At 40.6% G+C, this 19786-nt stretch overlaps 2 protein-coding genes and 1 non-coding gene across 5 annotated transcripts in view; 1 reads left to right on the top strand and 2 right to left on the bottom strand.

Annotated features, from left to right (window-relative positions):
- The window catches only part of gpc5b (glypican 5b), a 59490-nt gene extending 46627 nt beyond the window's left edge, over positions 1-12863 (bottom strand). For both annotated transcript variants that reach the window (XM_063460193.1, XM_063460194.1), the window contains exons 1-3: positions 12559-12863; positions 10478-10639; positions 5590-6137 (exon numbers count right to left, since the gene is read on the bottom strand). In XM_063460193.1, the coding sequence (XP_063316263.1) occupies positions 5590-6137; positions 10478-10639; positions 12559-12736 (888 nt within the window). In that variant the 5' untranslated portion in view covers positions 12737-12863. The remainder of the gene's footprint in view (positions 1-5589; positions 6138-10477; positions 10640-12558) is intronic.
- An 874-nt stretch (positions 12864-13737) lies between these two features.
- On the bottom strand, positions 13738-13810 carry trnam-cau (transfer RNA methionine (anticodon CAU)). Its single transcript has one exon. It is a non-coding gene; the product is annotated as a tRNA-Met (tRNA).
- A 474-nt stretch (positions 13811-14284) lies between these two features.
- nasp (nuclear autoantigenic sperm protein (histone-binding)) lies at positions 14285-19388 on the top strand. 2 transcript variants are annotated; one of them, XM_063500990.1, is made up of 14 exons: positions 14285-14491; positions 14890-14934; positions 15030-15143; positions 15377-15457; positions 15738-15844; positions 16642-16706; positions 16896-16966; positions 17095-17168; positions 17253-17441; positions 17647-17819; positions 17901-17978; positions 18068-18139; positions 18619-18750; positions 19188-19388. In XM_063500990.1, the coding sequence occupies exons 1-14, from the start codon at positions 14454-14456 to the stop codon at positions 19224-19226; spliced, it is 1278 nt and encodes a 425-aa protein (XP_063357060.1). In that variant the 5' UTR covers positions 14285-14453; the 3' UTR covers positions 19227-19388. The 2 variants fall into 2 exon arrangements, with proteins under 2 accessions (XP_063357060.1, XP_063357061.1); XM_063500991.1 differs by lacking the exon at positions 18619-18750.
- The last annotated feature ends 398 nt before the right edge of the window (positions 19389-19786 follow it).

Genomic DNA, 19786 nt, shown 5'->3' with positions numbered 1-19786 from the left:
ACCACTGAACAAAGTCATCAATGACTGGACCATGACTAGTTTCACCCCCTTTCAGTAAGCCGACAATAACAGAGTCTTCTGCATATTTAATGATGGCCCTGTTTTCATATCTGCTCTGACACATGTTTGTATAGAGAATGAATAATAAGGGCGATAAGACGCACCCTTGGGGAGAACCTGTCGAGGAGAACACTGGGTCAGACAGAACCCCATTTATTGTATTGTATTGTATTAAAATCAGAAGAGAAATCCATAAACAGAAGTCTTGCAGAAGTCCCTTTACTCTCTACATGCTTAAGACTCAGATTGAGTAGAGTCAAAAGCGCGTCTTCCACTCCTCTATTGGGCATATATGCAAATTGCATTGGATCCTGAACGTGACAGCTGATGTTCAATCTCTTCCATAATCACTTTTCTGGTGATTTAAAAAATAAAAAAACTTTCATCACGACTGAGGTAAGGGCAACAGGCCTGAAGTCGTTTAGAACTTTTGGACGACTACACTGTTAGAAAAAACATCTTAAAAAAACAGTAATATTCCGGCAGCTGGGGCGCCAAAATAATACCATACAATAACAGAAAATAACTTTCTCATAAAAATACGGTTATTTTCAGTAATGACAACACAGTTTGTTGCCCTAATTTTACATGGGATTTTGCCTTTTTCAAGTGCTTTTAAACGTTAAATTAGGAACATTTTAATGTGATTAAACAATGAAATTACCTATAAACAAGGTCAATGAATGTGGCAATATGAATAATAATACTTAAATGTACAGAAATATACAGTTAACAGTTGGTTTAAATAATAATGGATTGCATGCCCTGGGACAGACTGACAGAGGCGAGGCTGCCATATCGCACCATCAGCCCCTCTGGCCATCACCAGTAGGTGGAAGGTGAAGTGTCTTGACCAAGGACACAACGACCGAGAGTGTCCGAACCGGCAACCTTCTGATTACAAGGCAAACTGCCAACTCTTGAGCCACGATCGCCCTAAACAGTGATAATGATAATAATTATTTGATGTCAAAAAAGCTTATAAGAATCATTTTATATATTTTTCCATAGCATTACATTTGAATTTAACAGTTCAATCTTTCAAATAACGGACAAATATTTGTGAAATCATGATACATTTGTGAATGTATTTTAACAATCTAAATATGCATATGTACAGACAAATACATTTAAAAAACAAGAAAATTATGTTTTATTACATTACAGTGATTTTACGTTAATTTACATTTGAAATTGAAATCACAGTCTATTTATGTAAATTTAATGATATTCTAGAAGAACAGAACAAAACTGTAAAATACACAGTAAAATACTTTTATATTAGGACTTTTTTTACAGTGTAGATTTAGTGCGTGTAACCACGACAGCTTCTTTTCCAAAGAGAGGGCACATTATGTATTTGCAAGGATTTATTAAAAATAACCTGAAATATAGGATTGAGTTCTTAAGCATAATATTTAATTAGGCGGCCACGAATGTTATCAGGACCCTGGCTCTTGCTAACATTAACTGTATGAAAGGCCTGAGATCAATGATGAAGTGCTGAGTATCTTTCAGTTCCAAAATATCCTTGCTAAAATCAGAAGAACTAAAACCAGCATAAAGCACATTCAAGGCGATTGTAAAATCTCTGTCTGAATTAAAGCCGTCAAAAATGACCCAAAATCTTTTGCAGCAAATTTGCTTTCAAGAAGATTTTTGTAACTCTGTTTTGCGTTCAGGATCTGCATTTTCAAGTCTTTGGTGGCTGTCTGAAAGTCAGAAACAGCCCCCTCTGTCATGGTCCTGGGTGAGACCCAGTGTTTTGTGTTTAATTTATGTTTCTTGATTATTTGCTATTTGTGATTTTAGATTAAATGAATTTAATCAAATTTTGGAGTAAGCTGGAAGCTAGGCTAAGTGACCAGGAGGGAAGATCAAGATGGAATAACGTAAGAATCCAAGGTATCACAGAAGGGACAGAAGATAGCTTCTCAACCACAGCTGCATGTGTGGAAAGCATATCAAAAGAGAAGCTGGAAATTTTTCAGACAGTTGACCTGAACATAGAAAAGGCACTTTGAACTTTGTTTTTAAAGTTACCAGCATGGGTCCATCTTTTATCCATAGTGGTCAAGTTCACCAGCTTTAGAGCCCAAGAAGATGTTTTGAAGCTGGCCCGACAGAAAAGAAGGTTTTTATACCAGGAAACATGACTAAGCGAGATGACTCAGGAAGCCTTGTAGGGAAAATACAGAAGCAAAGAAAGCATTTAGAGAGAGGAAAACTACACTTCCAAACTCCCTTTCCTGTGAGGCTGAGAGTTTTCTACAAGGGAGTGTCTTAAAGTTCAGCAGAAGAAGTCACCAAGGATACGGCTCCCGTTGGGCTCCCTGTGATGGTACACAATAAAATGAATGAATCAATGTGGCTCACACCATGAGCTTTGAAATCGACGGGCCAACCAGCAGAAACCCATCGGCAGGGATGAAAAGCAAAACTGGTCACTTTCAGAAGGCAAGAACAAAGAGATGCTCACTATGTAGACCAAACGTCCCATCGTACCGTGAGGTAACAAGATTACAAAAGCTTCTCTTTTCTTAACATTACGTTATGTCCTCTGATCCCTTATAGAGACAAGATCAGTGACTATAGGACAGATTCAGAACACACAGTGGAGACAAGTATACAAATGACTCTTTGTGATGATGTCTTAAACAGAGACACAAAACAGAGATGAGGCAACAATCGCATTACTGTGCATCTGTGACTGCTGGACAATAGTGATCACACAGTGCTACTTAGAAGACTCTTTAATGCTAAGACATAAGTATTCTTGTTTTACACACACTGGACTATGAATGTGCTAATGACTGCATGGACCAATTTATACGTGTAAACGAGGGCCCTCCGTGAGCAATGCAGTATTAGAAACTGCCCTCAGAAGCAGCATACCGTTGCGGTACCTCCGAGGTCACAACAGAGACCTCAGAACAAGAAGACCTTCTGATATTTATCTGTTCCATCTTCTACATGTAATTTTTTATATTTGATTAGCAGAGGGGAAGGTTTTTTGCAAACATGTCCTTCGTTGTAATTATATAATGGAGAAACAGACAGCTTCAGTTAGTCTAGTATCATACGATGTGAAGGCTATTACTAACTAGAGGAAAAAATCAGTCCAGCATAGCATTGTTATAGTTTGCAAAGCATTATTGTCTCTGTCAATACACTGACACCAAATACAGATTTTATAAAATAAATTAAAATACTCATCACCAAATACCATCACCACAGGGCTAATCACCAAAATCCTTAGATAACATTAGCCGAACAACGTTACATTAAATCGACTCAAATGGAAACCATCCAGTACTGGCCACATTTAGATTACCAAATCTATCTTATAATTCAGAGCAAGCAAATGGCTCAGTCAAAAAACAAATAGGATGGCAACCTCCTTTCATTTACAACAAAACTGGTGGCTTCTTGGTGATGGCACTGAATTCTGTGACTGATTTGAACTTGTGGTGACTAAGTAGCTGCCCACAGCTTGAGGGTATCGCACATTCACCACCACTTTTGATCATAAGACAATTTCTGCAAACAGTGCAATCTGACCGCGACTGACAGCAATCGCTCGCAGTGAGGTTATTAAAGGTTTAAGTGATGAATGCAGAGAATCTGGTGATTCCCAGTAAAGAGAAATAAAAGGAGAAAGGACAAAGCAGGCATAGTTTTCATACAAGAAACTCACTTATGAGACTCAGACCATACCAAAGTCATAAGTGTCAGTGACTTTAACTTAAGGCTGAACCCATACGAGGATGCATCACGTATTTCTTATCACCAGAATAATCTGTGATGTGTGGCATGAATTCAATCCTAAAATTAGGGATTATATTTTCTTCTCAGCATCTCACTTATCCTACACTAAGACTGAATGTCTTTTTAATGTTAAATGATTAAGGATATTGAGAGAATTGGGTTATGCTGAACTGGGGTAACGGATCTCTCTCACACTCCAGTTTATTTGGATTTGGGGAATTCAAAACAACAATAATAGATTTTCATTTAAACAACCACTAACTCCTCTCTCACTGAAAACATTTAATTGTGTCCTTCAGACCAGTGAAACTCTCATGGGAATCGCAGTTATAGCAAAGGATGGGAATGCTTTAATTATAGACATGTCAGGTTTGAATCAGGACTCTAATCTTTTTACTTCAATTACAGTCAGAAGATTAGAAACAATACTTCCGCATATCATTCCATCAGATCAAACAGGATTTATAAGACAAATATAGGTGTAACACAATATTAGGAGGACAATACCAATAATGCAATACATGAAAAAGTACTGAGGCTAACTCAGGTTCTGATGATCTTAATGGCTTATAAATCAGTCCCAGTGGCTAGATATATTTCTAAACTATACATCGGATTGCAAGAGTTAAAGGGGATACATAATGGAAAACAGGAAAAGGAGGGGGATTTTATGTTACAATTGGAAACAGGAAAAGAAACAGTGGAAGGTTAATTATAAAGCTCTTCAAGGTTATGTGCTGGGACTAGTTCTATTTACATTATACATTCATCCCTTCAGTGTTATTATTAAAAGGCACAGCATTAATTTTCATTGCTATGCACATGATGCCCAGGTGACACACACCAGAGAGCACCACATTCCCCAAAGTGCAATGGTTATACTAAAAGTTTATGATAAATTATACTAACGACAGCTGCCTTCTATTACAACAATCCAAACGCTTTCCTGCAGTTGCACAATATCTGTAAAAATAGAAATACCCTGCCTCAGGGTGATGCTGGAAAACTAACTCATGCATTTATTATTTCTAAGCTTGACTGTTATAATTCATCATTATCAGGCTCTTCTGAAAGCTTCCTGAAAAGCCTTCAGTTTAACAGCAGCTAAACTGAATGCGAGACCATATTTTTACCGTACTAGTTTCTCTTCATTGGCTGCCTGTTAAATCTAGAATATACAGAGCCCCTTGCTAAGTTTAAGATTAGGCTTACACTAGGTTTGTAAGCTGTTGGGAATCTTGGATTGACTATGTATCATCATTTGGATCAGTTTTTATGTAATCTGATAATCATTTGAGACATTTCCACTCCATAGTTGGTGAGCTACTCAAGCATTTGGGATCTTCATTACTTAGAAGTACAGAGGTTAAATCCACATTTGCCATAAAAGAAAATAAAAAATATAATGTGAAGCTGGATTGTGGAGTTATGAAACACCACGTAGATTTCTGGATCCTAGAAAAAGTTTTCAACAAAAAGAAAAAAACTACCAAAAAAAAGTTCCTCCTGCTGTTTTCTCTTTAAGTTTACTTACTTTTACAGCCTTTTGTTGCCCAATATTGTTTGAGATGTGTGACCAAATTGAAATGTCACACTTTCCATGCTTGACATGTTCTCGATGTTCTGTTGTGAATAAAATATGGCATCATTGGTATTTAGTTTTACTTACATTCCAGCAGCGTACCAACTTTTTTCGAACTGGGGCTCTAGATAATAGGCGAAGGATGGGTTTTTTAATATAGTCAACTTCCAAAAACTTACCAGACATCCTCTCATGATGTTGATACACAGTCCAGTACAGGGCCGTATCAGTGTGAGTCCTCTGCAGTGGGAACAATACTGCATCCTCACTAACCCTCGCAAACAGTCTCTGGATAATGTCGCCTTCTCGGTCGCGTTCACAACCTCTCCAGCCAGTCTCAACAGTCGGCTCAGCGCTCGACCCGGCCCGAGTGCTCGTGACAGGCTGCTGACGAGTAGGCGAGGATGAGGTCCAAATGGGCTGACGTCCCGCCGTGTCATGCGCAAGCAGTCATCGTGACTGGTTGAAAGGGAGTTATAGGTACGGACTGACATTTGGCCTATACCAGGGTTGAGCAGGCGGCGATAGACCAGTGGGAAGAGGTCATTGTAGAATCGACGCACAGCACTGTCCAAGGAGGAATTAGAGTCTCCAGAAAGGTGCCGTTTGATGTCAGTGAACAGCTGAAACACAAGAGGGCGACAGTCCGACGCCAGCGCAGAGTAGGCACTGTCAAACAGAGTGCTGGTCAGATTGGATGTAAAAGAAAGTAGCATCTCAAAGTGTTCTGGAACGAGAGAGAGAAAAGATGGAAAGATTTTTGTTTTGTTTTTTTAAATTTATTAGCCGTGTGCACCTGTGCCAAACATCTATGGAGCTATAAGGGTTAGCAAAGCTGTCTAGATATGCGAGTGGTCTGTTTAATGACCCTTCATGTTGCTGTCCCAAGAAAGATTCAAGCAGCAGCATTTCTGTAAGATGGCTTTTTCATATACAGCAATTAGTTGTTGTTATTGTGATCATTCTCATCAGGGAAGAAAAAAGTCAAGCGTTTATTTTAATCATATGCAGTACAGTTAAGCTAAAATAACTCTATAAGGATGTTTCTGTTGGGCCCATGATTCTGTGTTTACTTCAGAATCATGGGCCCAACAGAAACATCCTTATAGGGTTATTTTAGCTTACAGACTGACTGATCTTCCGCTTGCCACTGGCTTCTTCGATTATTTAGGTCTTCTTGCGGCTGGACTCCTCCATACTGGATGCCTCTGGGGGCTTAACACTAAAATATATTCACATCATTTCAAAATATACGATGTTGAAGGTATAGGTTTCTCTAACCGCAAAGAACATGTCTAACCGTCCTTGAACTGACTTCATCAAAAATAGCTCAAACTTAATTCATCCCTGAGCTCGTTTTCACTACCCTGTTATCTATAGTCAGGTGATAATGAGGGGCCCAATCTCATGATCCACTGTGTTTCCCATGTCAGGCATGGGCTAATAAAGAGGACACCACCCTGCCCCTTTTACAGGGGCCGTACGCCTGCGGTGTGTGACAGAGTGTCTTTACTTTTGAAACTTGCCTAGTAAAAAGGGTGATGTCAGTGTGAAGGCATCCGGATAAAGACGGAGAGAGAGGGAGAGGGAAGCAACTGGATGAAAGAGAATATAAGGGAAACCTTTTTATGTCGCACTTTCACAAGTCACTCTTTCAGCCACTGTGTATGTCGGTCTCTGTGCGTGCGCGTGAGTTCACATCTTAACAGCTTTGTCATTTGCAATCACAGCTGCAGCCACCTGACTCCTCAAGTGACGGCAATACATGCAGTGGTCAGTTAAGGCGATGAACACATTTTAACGGACCTGGAGGCAGTGTAGTGGCAGTGGCAGGCCTATTTAGACAAAAGCACTGAGTGAGAACATTTCACTTGCATGTGTCTGCGTGCAAAAGCCACTGAAATACAGAGGGCATCAAGTGACATGGCAAAGTCTGCTCACATGGGGGTCATGTGATTAGCTTTTTAGCCCCTGTGATTGGACAACAGCTGCGATGTGAAAGGCAGGACACGAGGGTCTTACAGTGCCAGGAGAAACACACGCAAGCATGCAGACACATATCCACATGCACACACACAGACACACACACACCAAAGTAATCCAGAGTGTGTAAATAGAGCCTGACTACAACTGCTCTGGGCATGTCTCAGTTTCTCCAGTGGGCTATAATCACTGCACTTAAGAGAGGGGGTCCTTTGAGACTCTGCTCAGCTGTTGAGGGACACTGCTGTCCTGCAAAATGAACTTAATTAATTAAAGGGTTGGTTAACCGAAAACACACCACAAAAATCCCTCATTGGTCCACAAAGGTGTTTGGGTGTATCTGCACAAGTTTTAGGATAACAGGTTGTCAAACAACAGACAAAAAACTGGGAACTTTTGAAAATTGTTGACACCTAAGCATCCATGACATTTGACACCTAAAATAAACACATGGGACATATACACATTAAAGCACCAGGTCTAATGATCCTAATAATTGCAACCCCAATAAAGCCCAAGGTAGATCGATGAATGGCTAAATAAAGCCTGCGCTTCTCACCGCCCTGTCAAAGAATGCCAGCTTTCCACAGTTTTTCCATGTTTCTGAATCTTATTTATTTCCAACTGTGCTGGGATAACTACAGTGATTCCAGAACATGATAGGTCTGTGGGGCTACTGAAGTCCTGGCATTAATGAGAAGACGGTTTGTGCAGCAAACTAAACTTGTCTTCTCTTATTTGCTCTAGTTGCAGCCTACTTTGTCTCTTGGCGTTTGGCATTAATTTTACCCATGGATGGTTCAGCCATCCAGTTGAAACTGAGACTGGGTGTATTCAAATGTAGGGGGGGTTTGGGGTGTGGGGATAGAGATGGAGCAAAAAGAAAACAGGTAGGTGTTTGCTCGTCTGTCTGCTGGGTTTCATCAATTCTACCATTCTCCTTTATCACCACAATGCATGAGCGCATACACATAGAAGCTACACGGTTCCTCCTGCGCACACACACACGCACACATGCACACACATGCTCACACAAAACGGTGAATAGCAGTGAGAGACAAGTGGACAAGCAGAGTATTCTTCCTCCTATTCAGAGCAGGCCGTTAGAGACCGGCTGTTGCCCACGGCAACAACACTTTGCCGCGGATACGTACTGAATGTAAACATTCTTCGTCTCTCGCTCTCTCATTGGCCAAGAACAAAACCTGATTATTGCAGCGACAGAGACAGACAGACGGAGAAAGAGAGCAGAGAGTTGTAACAAAGTTTTCCGCTGCTCCCTCTGAGAGTTTGCTCTCTCAAAGACTCAATCGAACATCAGTTGTTTGTTTGGCTAGCCACTGCGGCGCCTCACAAAATAAACTGGCCTCACACCACCACCCTGACACAGACTAGCTATTTCGTGATGAACGCACAAAGTGAGAATGGCAGAGGGGGGTACGGGCTCTCGACAGACTTGTTAAAACATCAAAATCACGACTGCTATTAAAGTCGCTTTGGTGGAGGCCCTTTATTTGTGCTTGTCAGTCATGAATCGAGGAGAGAATGAATAGCTGAAACAGGAACCTGGGCTTCATGCTGAAGGAGGGGTGTAGCTAAATACTGCAAGATGTATTATCCTTAAATGTGGAAATATTTTTCAGATTTTTATTGTGGATATTTATACTTTATAGCAATGACAGGCAAATAACCACAAGCAATGGAAAGTTGTGAATATAACTACTCTAAAGTTTGAAGCGAGCAGTTGAGGCAACCACCAGTAGGAGCAAAGAAAACACATGATGGATTCATGTGCAATCTGTGTGATTGCAATGAGCACTAGTGATCGACTGTCAGCTACAAAGCAATGGGAAGCCAGTAATTTACTTCACATGTGAGGGGAGTTTTAGTCCTTAAGTTTAGTCTTAAAATAAGCTGCATATGTGCAGTCATCCAAAAATAAAGTTTTCTCAGGACTCTATGCATTCCTGTGAAACTAAGTGCACCCCATGATCCAATAGCTATAAAACCACTTTCAGCAGCAATAACTTAAAGTAATCATTCCAGTACGACTTTATCAGTCTCTCACATTATTGTGGATGAGGTTTGGTCTCTCTTTGTTTACAAGGTAGCTTCAGTTTATTGAGGATTGGGCATTCATTCGTGCGGAGCTCTCTCAAGGTACCACAGTGTTTCTATCAGGTTGAGGTCTGGATTTTGACACCTGAAATCTTTTCTTTTTTAGTCATTCTGTTGTTTGGGATCATTGTCCTTTTGCATGACCTCATTTAGGCCAAACTTAAGCTGTTGAACAGATGGCCTCACATTTGACTCCAGAATAGGTTTGTATACAGAGAAGGTCCCGTGGCTGCAAAACAAAGCCAAATAATTACCCCTCCACCACTGTGTTTGGTTGGTATGAGGCGTTTGTGCTCATATGTTTTTGTTTTCCATCACTTTGGTCTCGTCCCAGAAGTCTTGTGGTTTGTTCAGATGCAATTTTGTGAAGTTCTTTTTTGGAGATAAAATGCTTTCTCCTGGCAAACCTTCGAAACAAGCCACACTTGTTCAGTTTTTTTCAGATTTTACTGTCATAAACTTTAAAATTTTACATGCCAACTGAGATGTAGCTCTTGCATTTTTGGAGCTTCCTTGAACAAGGGGTGAATTTGCTGAGACATCCACAAGACTGTGGCATTTTATTAACACACGCTTGAACGCTCAAGACCAGTGAACTTCTGCTTTTATTGAGGTGCCCACACTTGCTGCTGATCAGTTAAAGTGCATATAATTAGCAGGACCTGGCTGCTACTTGCACTCTTAATTTCTATGGAAGCAGTAAGGGTGTGCTTTGTTTTTCACAGTTTGTCAGGACTGCATAGAGTCCTGTGAAAACTTTCTTTTTCATGACCGTACACATCCTCCAGCTACACCTTTCTCCAACGCTAATTTTCTCTTCACTAATGCAAGTGCCTTGAGGCAACAGTTTTTGTGATTTGGAGCTATTTAAATAAAATGTAATTGAAATTGAGTTAAAAAGGAGAAATTAGTATAGTTTGAGAATTATTTTAATTGTATGAATTCAATTCAATATCCCTCCCTCACCTTGGTACGCCTTGATGTGTCCAGCAATCAGGTACTTGAGTTCGAAACTGTAAGATCGCATCTTCTGCTGTGTTTCACTGCGAACAGCTGCCATGTAGCTGTCCTCCATCTTACTGGTACAGCAGCTGAGCCCAGGGTGGACACACACTCGGAGAGACTCATCTGAAAGACAAAGGAAGTATATACCTAAAAAAAGGTCTGGATACCAGGTCCAGTTCAACACTCGACCTACTGTACTACTTCAGCAGTTTGCAAATTTCTTATTGTTCATGTAAATATGAACATATGTGAAAGACAGAGAATGATTTGGGGCTTAGCTCAGGAACTTTCTACTACCAACTAAAGGTCTATATTTTGTCCACATTTTATCATCAACAAACTTTATTAGCTAGTCGATTGGTAAATCCAATCAGTTATTTAGAATTTAAAAGCATGTGGTGCACAGAACTTTGTGACCTCAAAAATGCTTTGCACAACGGGCCTGGTGGGAGGTGACATGATGACATGAGCAGCGGGTGAAACTTCACCACTCACACCAATGTTTGTGCATTTGTGTGTGTGTGAGTGTGTGCATGTGTGTGCGTGTGTGTGTGACTGGGAGCAGTCTAACTTTGACAGACTACTGTAAACCAAGCTGTCAAGCAGCTGACTGAGATCAAGGGGTAGAGAGAGATGAGGGGAATGGACTCTATGCAGCGCACAAACACACTCACACACACACAAATAATAAAACAGTGCCAAACTTTGTGTCATTCACAGGCTGATAATAGAAGAATTTTGGTAGTGTTGCATTCAGGGTTTGCTTTTTGGACAGCAGGTAAGTTTGAAGCTGCACGCATCCAGTATTCATCTCTTTTACCTTTGCAACAAGATTTGAAACTGCCCCAACAAATAACCACACCAGAATGGACTGAGCAGGCATGATTCAGCAAACTGCGCTGACTTATTTTCTCGTCCTAATACAAGGTCTGCTTGGTGATAAATTTTCATAAATTTTCAGTGCTTTGAGCTGCACTGCACTCACCTGTAGATGCAGTTTAGTGTCACACAGATCAAACGATGGAACCTTCACAAATTTGCAGTAAGTGGATCTTTATGCTGTTTTAAGCTCTTTTTAAAATGTATTATTTTCAAATTGAACTATGGGCATTTAAGGGCAAATACTTTTAGTGGACAGAAATTTGAAGTTTAGGATGTGGAAGCAAAGATCACTGACAAGCCTGGTCGGTTGTGCCTTCATACTGGCACATGTGACTGACATCTTCCTCAAGCTAATTTATTCAGGGTCACACCAGATCACTGAACAAGAAAAAGAAGCACCTTTGCACAGACATTTTCTGCAAAATGATAAGTACCTATAAATAGTAATTACTGTGTTATTAACCAGTGGTAGCCAGCAAGTAACACTTTCATAGTAAAGACAAGTACAGCTTTTAGGTGAGGCTTATAAATGGTCATAGCATAAGTAAATAAGTCTACAACAATGTTGACTACCAGAAAAGGATCACACTTTGTGTTTTCTTGGAGAAATCTTAGTGACAAGATAGCACACATGGGAATGTCATAAAATGTGATTGGTATAATACACGCGCGGACACACACACACACACACACACACACACACACAAGAATTTAAAAGGGAATTTATATTTAGAAAACAAATAGGTGATGCAAGTCCTCCTGAGAGGACTTGCATTTATTCATTTCTCAGCAAACTTTCATTTCTCTCTCACATTAAAGGGTTGTCTACAGAGATGATCCTCCCTATTTAAAATGTGGCCCCTCATAGTGGTCATAACCATTTTGGCAAAGTTTTATTCACGCTGTATTCACGTGTGCAATCATAAGTCTTACAGCAATAAAACAGCCAATCAATGTTAGGCTGTATTAAGACAGATTACTTAATTATTGGGTTCTTTCCACAGATGCATGCAGGTAAACGAAGCTCTGCTCTGGCCTCATTTAGAAAAAGCTGGAAAAGTTTTTATATATTATGTTTTTCTAAATTAAAGTATAATATTTTAATATATCCAAGTAAAGTTTGCTAAACATAATAGTTCCAAAGGGATTGACTGACTGACCTGGTCCCGGTCTGTCTGGCACCAGCTCCACCGGGCCTATTTGGCGCATCATGTAGGCTGTCTTCACCTCATGACAGCTGTCTGCATCGGCTGATCTACCGCCAGCCTCCGGTAGAAGAACAAAACACAGCAAAATTACCCAAAACAAGTCCACGTTTTGAAAGGCTGCACGGAACATCGCAACATGTCAGTGGGAAGTTAGAAAATCTGGACGGTTAATATGAATTCCTGAAAGTCGCACCGTGCAGTGTGACCGAAAACTTCATCTGCAGCCACTCTGTCTGTCTGCAGCCCAGTGCCAGGCTCAGCGCCCTCCTCCCGCTCGTCGACTCCCTCTCTCGCTTTACTTCAATTACTTAATTACTGGCATGAGCGGCCCAATGCTTCCAAACACTGTTATTTGATTCTGTGGTTGCCATAAAGCAGTTAAATTAATAGCCACTTTAACTTGGCGTGCTTTAACGGAATAATTGGTTTTAAAAAGTTTTCTCACATTTTGCGCATTTCCAGCGTCCACTTGCTTTTTTATTACTTTTTAAAAATGTATTTATTTTTTATTGTGGTTATATGTGACACATTGCACAGCTGGCGTTTCTATAAATAAGATCCATTAAACTCAAAGAATTTCTGTGAGAGAAGTCGAATGAAGTGAAGAAGAAAATTGGATTTAAAGGTGGAGCATGGGCGCCACCTGCTGAGAACTTTGGGTCTAACAGCCGAAAAAGGCTTTGATTGAAGCAGATATTGATCTATCTGACAATTGCATAAACTATACATAGAAAATATATGCTGTATCCCGTCAGCTTACATTCTCTGTAATATAGGACTTGGTATTAAGCAATGCCATTCAGATGTCTCCTTTTTTTCTTTCATTCAGCTCCATATCTTGATAGGTGAAAAAAAAGGTCTAAAAAAAACTCGCTGTACACTTCACACGTGTTACTGCTAATTTTACTAGGAAAAATCAAGCGTCGACTCTGAAGAGTCTAACATTACTGCTTTTAACAGTTTTAATTTGTATTATTGACTAAATGAAGAGGGGAACCTTAAATCTTAAGTTTCCTGAATATATGTTAAAGTCTTGTTATTGTTTCTTTCCGTTTTACTCGTGTGACGACTAATCTTTTAAGAAACAAACGGCAAGAGGGGAAAAAGCATTCAAAAAAGACGAAAAAACCGTGCCCCGTGTGAGGCTCGAACTCACGACCTTCAGATTATGAGACTGACGCGCTGCCTACTGCGCCAACGAGGCCACATGAGAAGCTGAGAAGCCATAATATACAAAGCAATCACGTTCAGCCCTGGATGGGTTTCACAGTTGAGATTCGAGTAGATGTATACACACGTCTATGGTAAAGGATAACCAGTACTACATGTCTTATTAGAAGTAACCTTGCATTGCATCCTACATTTATTTTGACAAATGTAGGTTGTTGTGGCTGTGTTAGCGAGCCAACTTGTAACTGTATATGGCTAAAGTCTCTTAATGTATCTGATAAGGACATTTTTATTCATGACATGTAAATAATTGTACAGCCATTACAATTTCTAATTATAATTTTAAAATGTTACCACCCTCGCCCAGTCCCTTATTATTAACTGTAATAGCAGTACTACTATTATTTCTAATTCCAATCTGTCGTAGTGTTTCGTACGCTCATTTTAACCTTAACACTTGTCTTTCCTATGGACCCGAAACGCATCACGATAGCTGCTACGGCCCCTTTAAATCCAATCTCCCGCGTTCCAAGTTAAGCGGAAATAGAAATCCTTCTTTTCTCTATTTAAGCGCGCCAACAAAGGCTGTCCTATAAGGTCTGTCTGTACTTTATTCGCGGAATAACAGACCGTTGTTTATTGTCCTTTCCCGGCGTTTTTACTGCCTTTCTGAAGATATGCCAGAGGAAACGTCTGTCGCGTCGAGCTCTGAGAGGTAAGAGTCGTTTGTCATTTTTCACTCAGGTCCACAATAACGTATGCAGGGAAAACACAGCTTGCTAGCCCTTAGCTGAATTACGCGGCGAACGTTGGCAAACCTTGATGATAGGTGTTGGATATAAGCTATTTTAACGGTATCTCCAGAAACTGATACTGTACAAAAAAATAACTGCGTGGTTAGTAGTACTTCACGGCAGCTGCACACGTTGATAACATAACTCTGCCCTCATACTGTTAAGCTAGTTGGCTAACAACTGCACGATGCTAACAGCAATGAGGCGTAGCTATCTTCGGGCATTTACCGAGTAGTGAAAGTTTGGAGCGTGGACTCTGTACTTCAGAATCAGGTAACTTGCATAAGCATTGACTGAACTTAAGTTTAAACTATTGCAGTGCAGAGGAGAAGCCATGCTCATCGACAGCTGCTGCAGCAGGCAGGTGAGTATCAGTTTAATGGCAAACTGTTCCGCATCTGTTAGTCACTTAGAATCATTTCAGTATAACTAACACGAGTGTTCTGTCCCTTTTTGTAGCTCAGTTGAAGTTATGGAGGAGGCAAAGAAACTGATTGGCACAGGGAAAAGGCATCTGGTGATGGGGGATGTTGTTTCTGCTGTCAGTGTTTTCCAGGAGGCCTGCAGCATGCTGTAAGTAGGACTTGATGTGAAACGCTATTGCTGTCACTGTACAGTTAGAAAGTGAAACTTGATTATGGATTTTGTTTTTCCCGCTGAAATAGATATGCTGTAATATAGTTTTCCAAATGGAGTAAAGTATTTTAAAGGATTGAGTTTTACTTTAGCTTCATAACTACCTCACTACATTGAATTACAATTTTATTTTAAAAAAAACAACAACAAAAACAAATTTCTCCATCTAGGGCTGAAAAATATGGGGACACTGCAGATGAGTGTGGCGAGGCCTTCTTCCTTTGTGGGAAATCTCTATTGGAACTTGCCAGGTTTGTCAAATTTCTTATCTTAAACATACTCCCTAAAAGCTGCACCTGTGAAAATAATACTTAAAAAATTTATTTAATTTTTATTTTTTTTGACACAGCATTATTTCAAGGGAATAATGTTTGTTTCTTAGCCTACAAAAACCGTTCATAGTGACAGTTTTTGGACACGAATTCTATTGGTTCCTTCATGAGCTGCACCTATTTTTGACTTTAGCAATATTGTGTATGTTGGTGTTTTTTTTTTTTTTGTTTTTTTTTTTTTGTTTTTTTATATAAATAGGATGGAGAACAGTGTCCTTGGTAATGCCCTGGAGGGAGTCCCAGAAGAATCGGAGGAAGAGGAGCAGCCCAGCAGCTCAAATGTTGAGAGTGCAGACAACCTTGATGGTCAGTATTTAGGTGCTTCAGATTTTTTTTTTTTTTTTTAGCACACAGATAATTTTAGCATGTGTAGTAAGATTATATGTAATGTATGAAAGATGGGAACTAAAACTGCCTTTGTTTAAATTAAGTACTAGATTTCCAGTTAATGGGCTTTTTACATTTTTAGAGACTTTATTTTAGATCAGTGTCTTACTACAATTCCTTCTGCCAGAAAAGCGCTCTGGCAAAATCATCAGTAGAATCAGCTTGGTTATTTATAAATCATTATCTGAAAGATCAAGTTATATGTGCCACTCTGGTGCAGAAAAAACAAGAGATGAGCTGCGACAGCAGGTATATGACGCAATGGCAGAGAAGGAAAAGGCTGAGGATCCACATTCTCCTGTGACTGGGGATGAGAAGAGCTTATCTCAGGAAACTGAGATGGATGGAGTTTCTTCTGTGAAAAGTGTGCGGGAAGGATCACTTGGAAAAGAAACTGAGACTGAACAGAAGGCTGACAGTTCAGAAGAGCAGACTGGCAATGGGACTGGGGTGAAACCAGTGAGCAGATGTGACGAGGAAACGGAGGGTAGTAGAGCTTGAGTCAAAGAGCACCTTCTGGTGTGGATGGATGCACAGTTGATATTTAAACAGTCCACTTTAGCAGGTGTCGCAGTGGTGAAGGGTGGAAATGCAGGCACAAATCTGTGGTGCACATTTCTGACTTTAATACATGAGGGGATGGGGTGGGGGTGGGGGGGGGGGGGGGGGGGGACGCACATGTTTGGAACTTAAAATGTATAATTTTGCTTCAACAGATGATGACGACGATGATGATGACGACGACGATGATGAAGATGGAGAGAAAAATGGGCAAGATAAGGTGAGTTCCTATAGAACTGTGCCATGAAGTTAATATTTTGCAAGCAGTGTAGCGACGTGTTTCTTTACTATGACATTATGATCACAAAGATCAGGTACCTGAAGTAGTTTGTACTGTAAAACTTCTGCTGAATAGTCATGATTGGATGTTAATGGCTATTGACCAACACAGCTCCCTCCCTCCTTTCAGGAAGAAGAGGAAGTTGGGAATTTGCAGTTGGCATGGGAAATGCTAGAAGTAGCTAAAGTCATCTACAAAAGGTATGGAATGATATGGTTAAATGTGTATGAACATTTGCATTTGCATGGTTAAATGAGCAGTTAGACTGCATTGACCGTTATGTGACAGCCTGAGGCCAGCTTACAATTTTAAAACTACTTCTCCACAGAAAGGAAAGCAAAGAGGATCAGCTAATGGCAGCCCAGGCGTATCTGAAACTTGGAGAAGTCAGTGCTGAATCAGGTATGCTGCTCATGCAAGAGGTAGACTTACTGCCCTTACAGTCTCCAATGCCCAAATCTCACGGCTTGTCACTCCCACCCATAGGTAACTATCCTCAGGCACTTGATGACTTCCAGGAGTGTCTTGCCCTGCAGCTGAAACACTTGCCTCCCCACAGTCGTCTGTTGGCTGAGACCCACTACCACGTTGCTACTACGCTCTGCTATATGGATCAGTACAGCCAGGCCATCCAGCACTACAACAGCTCCATAAAGGTCATTGAGACCCGTTTGGGTAAGAATTTACTCCTCCCCTCGACTGAATATTTTATTTTTTCCGCTTAATATATGAAATCCAAAGAATGTGATTTGTAGGTATGAATAGCACTGCATCTCTTTGGGAGAAGACGCCCACTGAACACCAAAACATAAACAGTCCCAGAAGGTTGTAATTGTTTTGTCTTCCATGTTGTGACTTTCTGATCTGGTTGTCGGTATAGCCATGCTGCAGGAGGTGATCAATGCAGCCGAAGGAGCGGATGGAGCAGCAGAGGAGAAAAATGAGCTGGACGAGCTGAAGCTGCTTTTGCCTGACATCCGGGAAAAAGTGGAGGATGCCAAGGAAAGCCAGAAAACAGCCAGCGCTGCCTCACAGGCCATCCAGCAGACACTAGTGGGTACACAGGATGGTGAAATTTCCACCTGGGTTTACTAGTTCGGTAGTCTCAAATTGTATTTGACTCTCCTCTTTCAGGGTGGTGCATCAACTTCATCAGCATTCCTTTGTGAAAATGGCAGTACTTCATCGGCAGCTTTTGCAACAACCAGCCAGGTAAGGGTAATGTATGGTGCCACGTGCTAAATAAAGCATTTTGCCACCTGTGTTACTTATTTAGTGGGATTCAAACTTCTGTACTCCAGGTTCCAGTTAAACCTGAGAGTGCCTCATCTTCCAAAGCAGTCTCTGACATCTCTCACCTCGTCAGGAAAAAGGTGAGGCTCTCTAATGTGTCTCCCACCCCCCCTTCTTCTCAGTGAAGAGGAAAAATGGAGTTTGCTTTTTCTCATGCCAATCATTTAATCTGTGAAGGAATAAACCTTCAACGTTGAATTGTACTGGGTTCAATCAGTGCATTGAAGCTGGGGCATGTGCTGCTTGTCTTTGTTGTGAGGTCTGTCTTTGCTGGTTGCAGTTGTAAAGTTCATTTTTTTTTAGATTTTTTTTTTTTTTTTTTTTTTTTTTTCTGCAGATCAGTGGCAAGCCTGTGTGGTGTGGCTCCTAACCAGAGCTGTGTGCGCATGTAGATGGGGGCTTTATGCTTGAAATTAAGCTTGATTTGGTGTGGCTTGTGTGCATGGTTCATTAAGTTATTTCCTAATGACTGGTAATGGATCACTTCAATTTCGGTTTGTGTACAGAAGCCTTCAGTCTTCTCTTCCTCCCTTTTTGTCCTGGTTTTGTTTCTGCACAGAGGAAACCAGAGGACGAGAGCCCAGTAAAGGACACTGATGCTAAACAAGCGAAACAGGAAGCCACAGTTAATGGCAGCGGTGACTCTAGTGCCAGCAACGGCAATGGAGTCCAGGAGGGGAAATCACAGGAGGCGAGTGATAGGCTTATCTCTTACCTTCTGAAACAGGATTGCCCTGTGATACTACTGCTGTAGCTGGGCTGGTGGCCAGGAGTCCATACCTAAATGTGGTTTCTGGTGGAACATGAAGACTCCTTAGTTTCATAAAGGTTAAAACTGGACGCATGCGAGAACTTGGAGTGGGTCCTTCTTAATTGAGCTGTAGTGAAGGAGGTTTTCTCGGTCTTTGAATGATTTATCCACTTAAACTACACAGCATCAATCTTGCTGTAGCTGAAGGCAATCTTGAACAAGTAAAATTCATGCCTTCTGTGAATATGTTTACCAAATGGAACAAGTGAATATCTGACAAACCTGCAGGTTTAAAATTCTTCACTCATTTGTCGCCTGTTATGTTAACATTCACTACTTTTCTTTCTTTTTTTCTTTTTTTTTTTTTTCTCTTCTAGTCTACCACCCAGTCTGCATCTGTCGAGTCCCCGGCGTGACTGTCTTCACCTCTTTACTGATCTCAGAAACCAGCACATCATGCCTGTCCAGCCCCTATACACCTTTCAGCACTCTTGTTTCTGTAAATAAGATCCATTTTCATAGATTGTCTGTCAAGTTTTTGTATACTTGTAGTAAAAATAAAGAATCTGCAAATGTAACTATGCAATACTGATTTCTTCTGTCCATTGATGTCACACCTGTAGTCACTTCCAATTATTTCACATGAAAACATCTATGCACTTATGAGCAGATGTCCAAAAACCAAAACAACTTTTGGACTGTATAAATTATGTAAAGAACCATTTTCACAGAATCTTTCACCACCTACATATTATTGTAAGGCCTCCCTATGAGAGTAAAGTAAGAGACAAAAGTTGAATCAATGCAGACAAGAAGGGGTGCTTTCTGTATGGCCATGTCTTTCAGCTCCTGCCTGGCCTGGTATGTTAGGTGAAGGACTGTGGCATCAAATTCAAACATGAAGAGCCATCCTAACCTACCAAAACTGCATATTTATATTTTGCCACTGCTGCAATTATTAGGCATTTCCACACTG

The sequence above is a fragment of the Pelmatolapia mariae genome, linkage group LG17, assembly GCF_036321145.2.
Source record: "Pelmatolapia mariae isolate MD_Pm_ZW linkage group LG17, Pm_UMD_F_2, whole genome shotgun sequence".
NCBI lineage: Eukaryota > Metazoa > Chordata > Actinopteri > Cichliformes > Cichlidae > Pelmatolapia > Pelmatolapia mariae.
This window is presented reverse-complemented; position numbering and strand designations above follow the sequence as displayed.

Bases quoted from the DNA above. Each gene is read 5' to 3' on its own strand.
- nasp (XM_063500990.1), top strand. From the start codon at position 14,454: ATGCCAGAGGAAACGTCTGTCGCGTCGAGCTCTGAGAG. The intron at 16,967-17,094 runs GTATGGAATGAT...ACTTCTCCACAG, and splicing joins GCTAAAGTCATCTACAAAAG to AAAGGAAAGCAAAGAGGATC. The intron at 17,979-18,067 runs GTAAGGGTAATG...TCTGTACTCCAG, and splicing joins CTTTTGCAACAACCAGCCAG to GTTCCAGTTAAACCTGAGAG.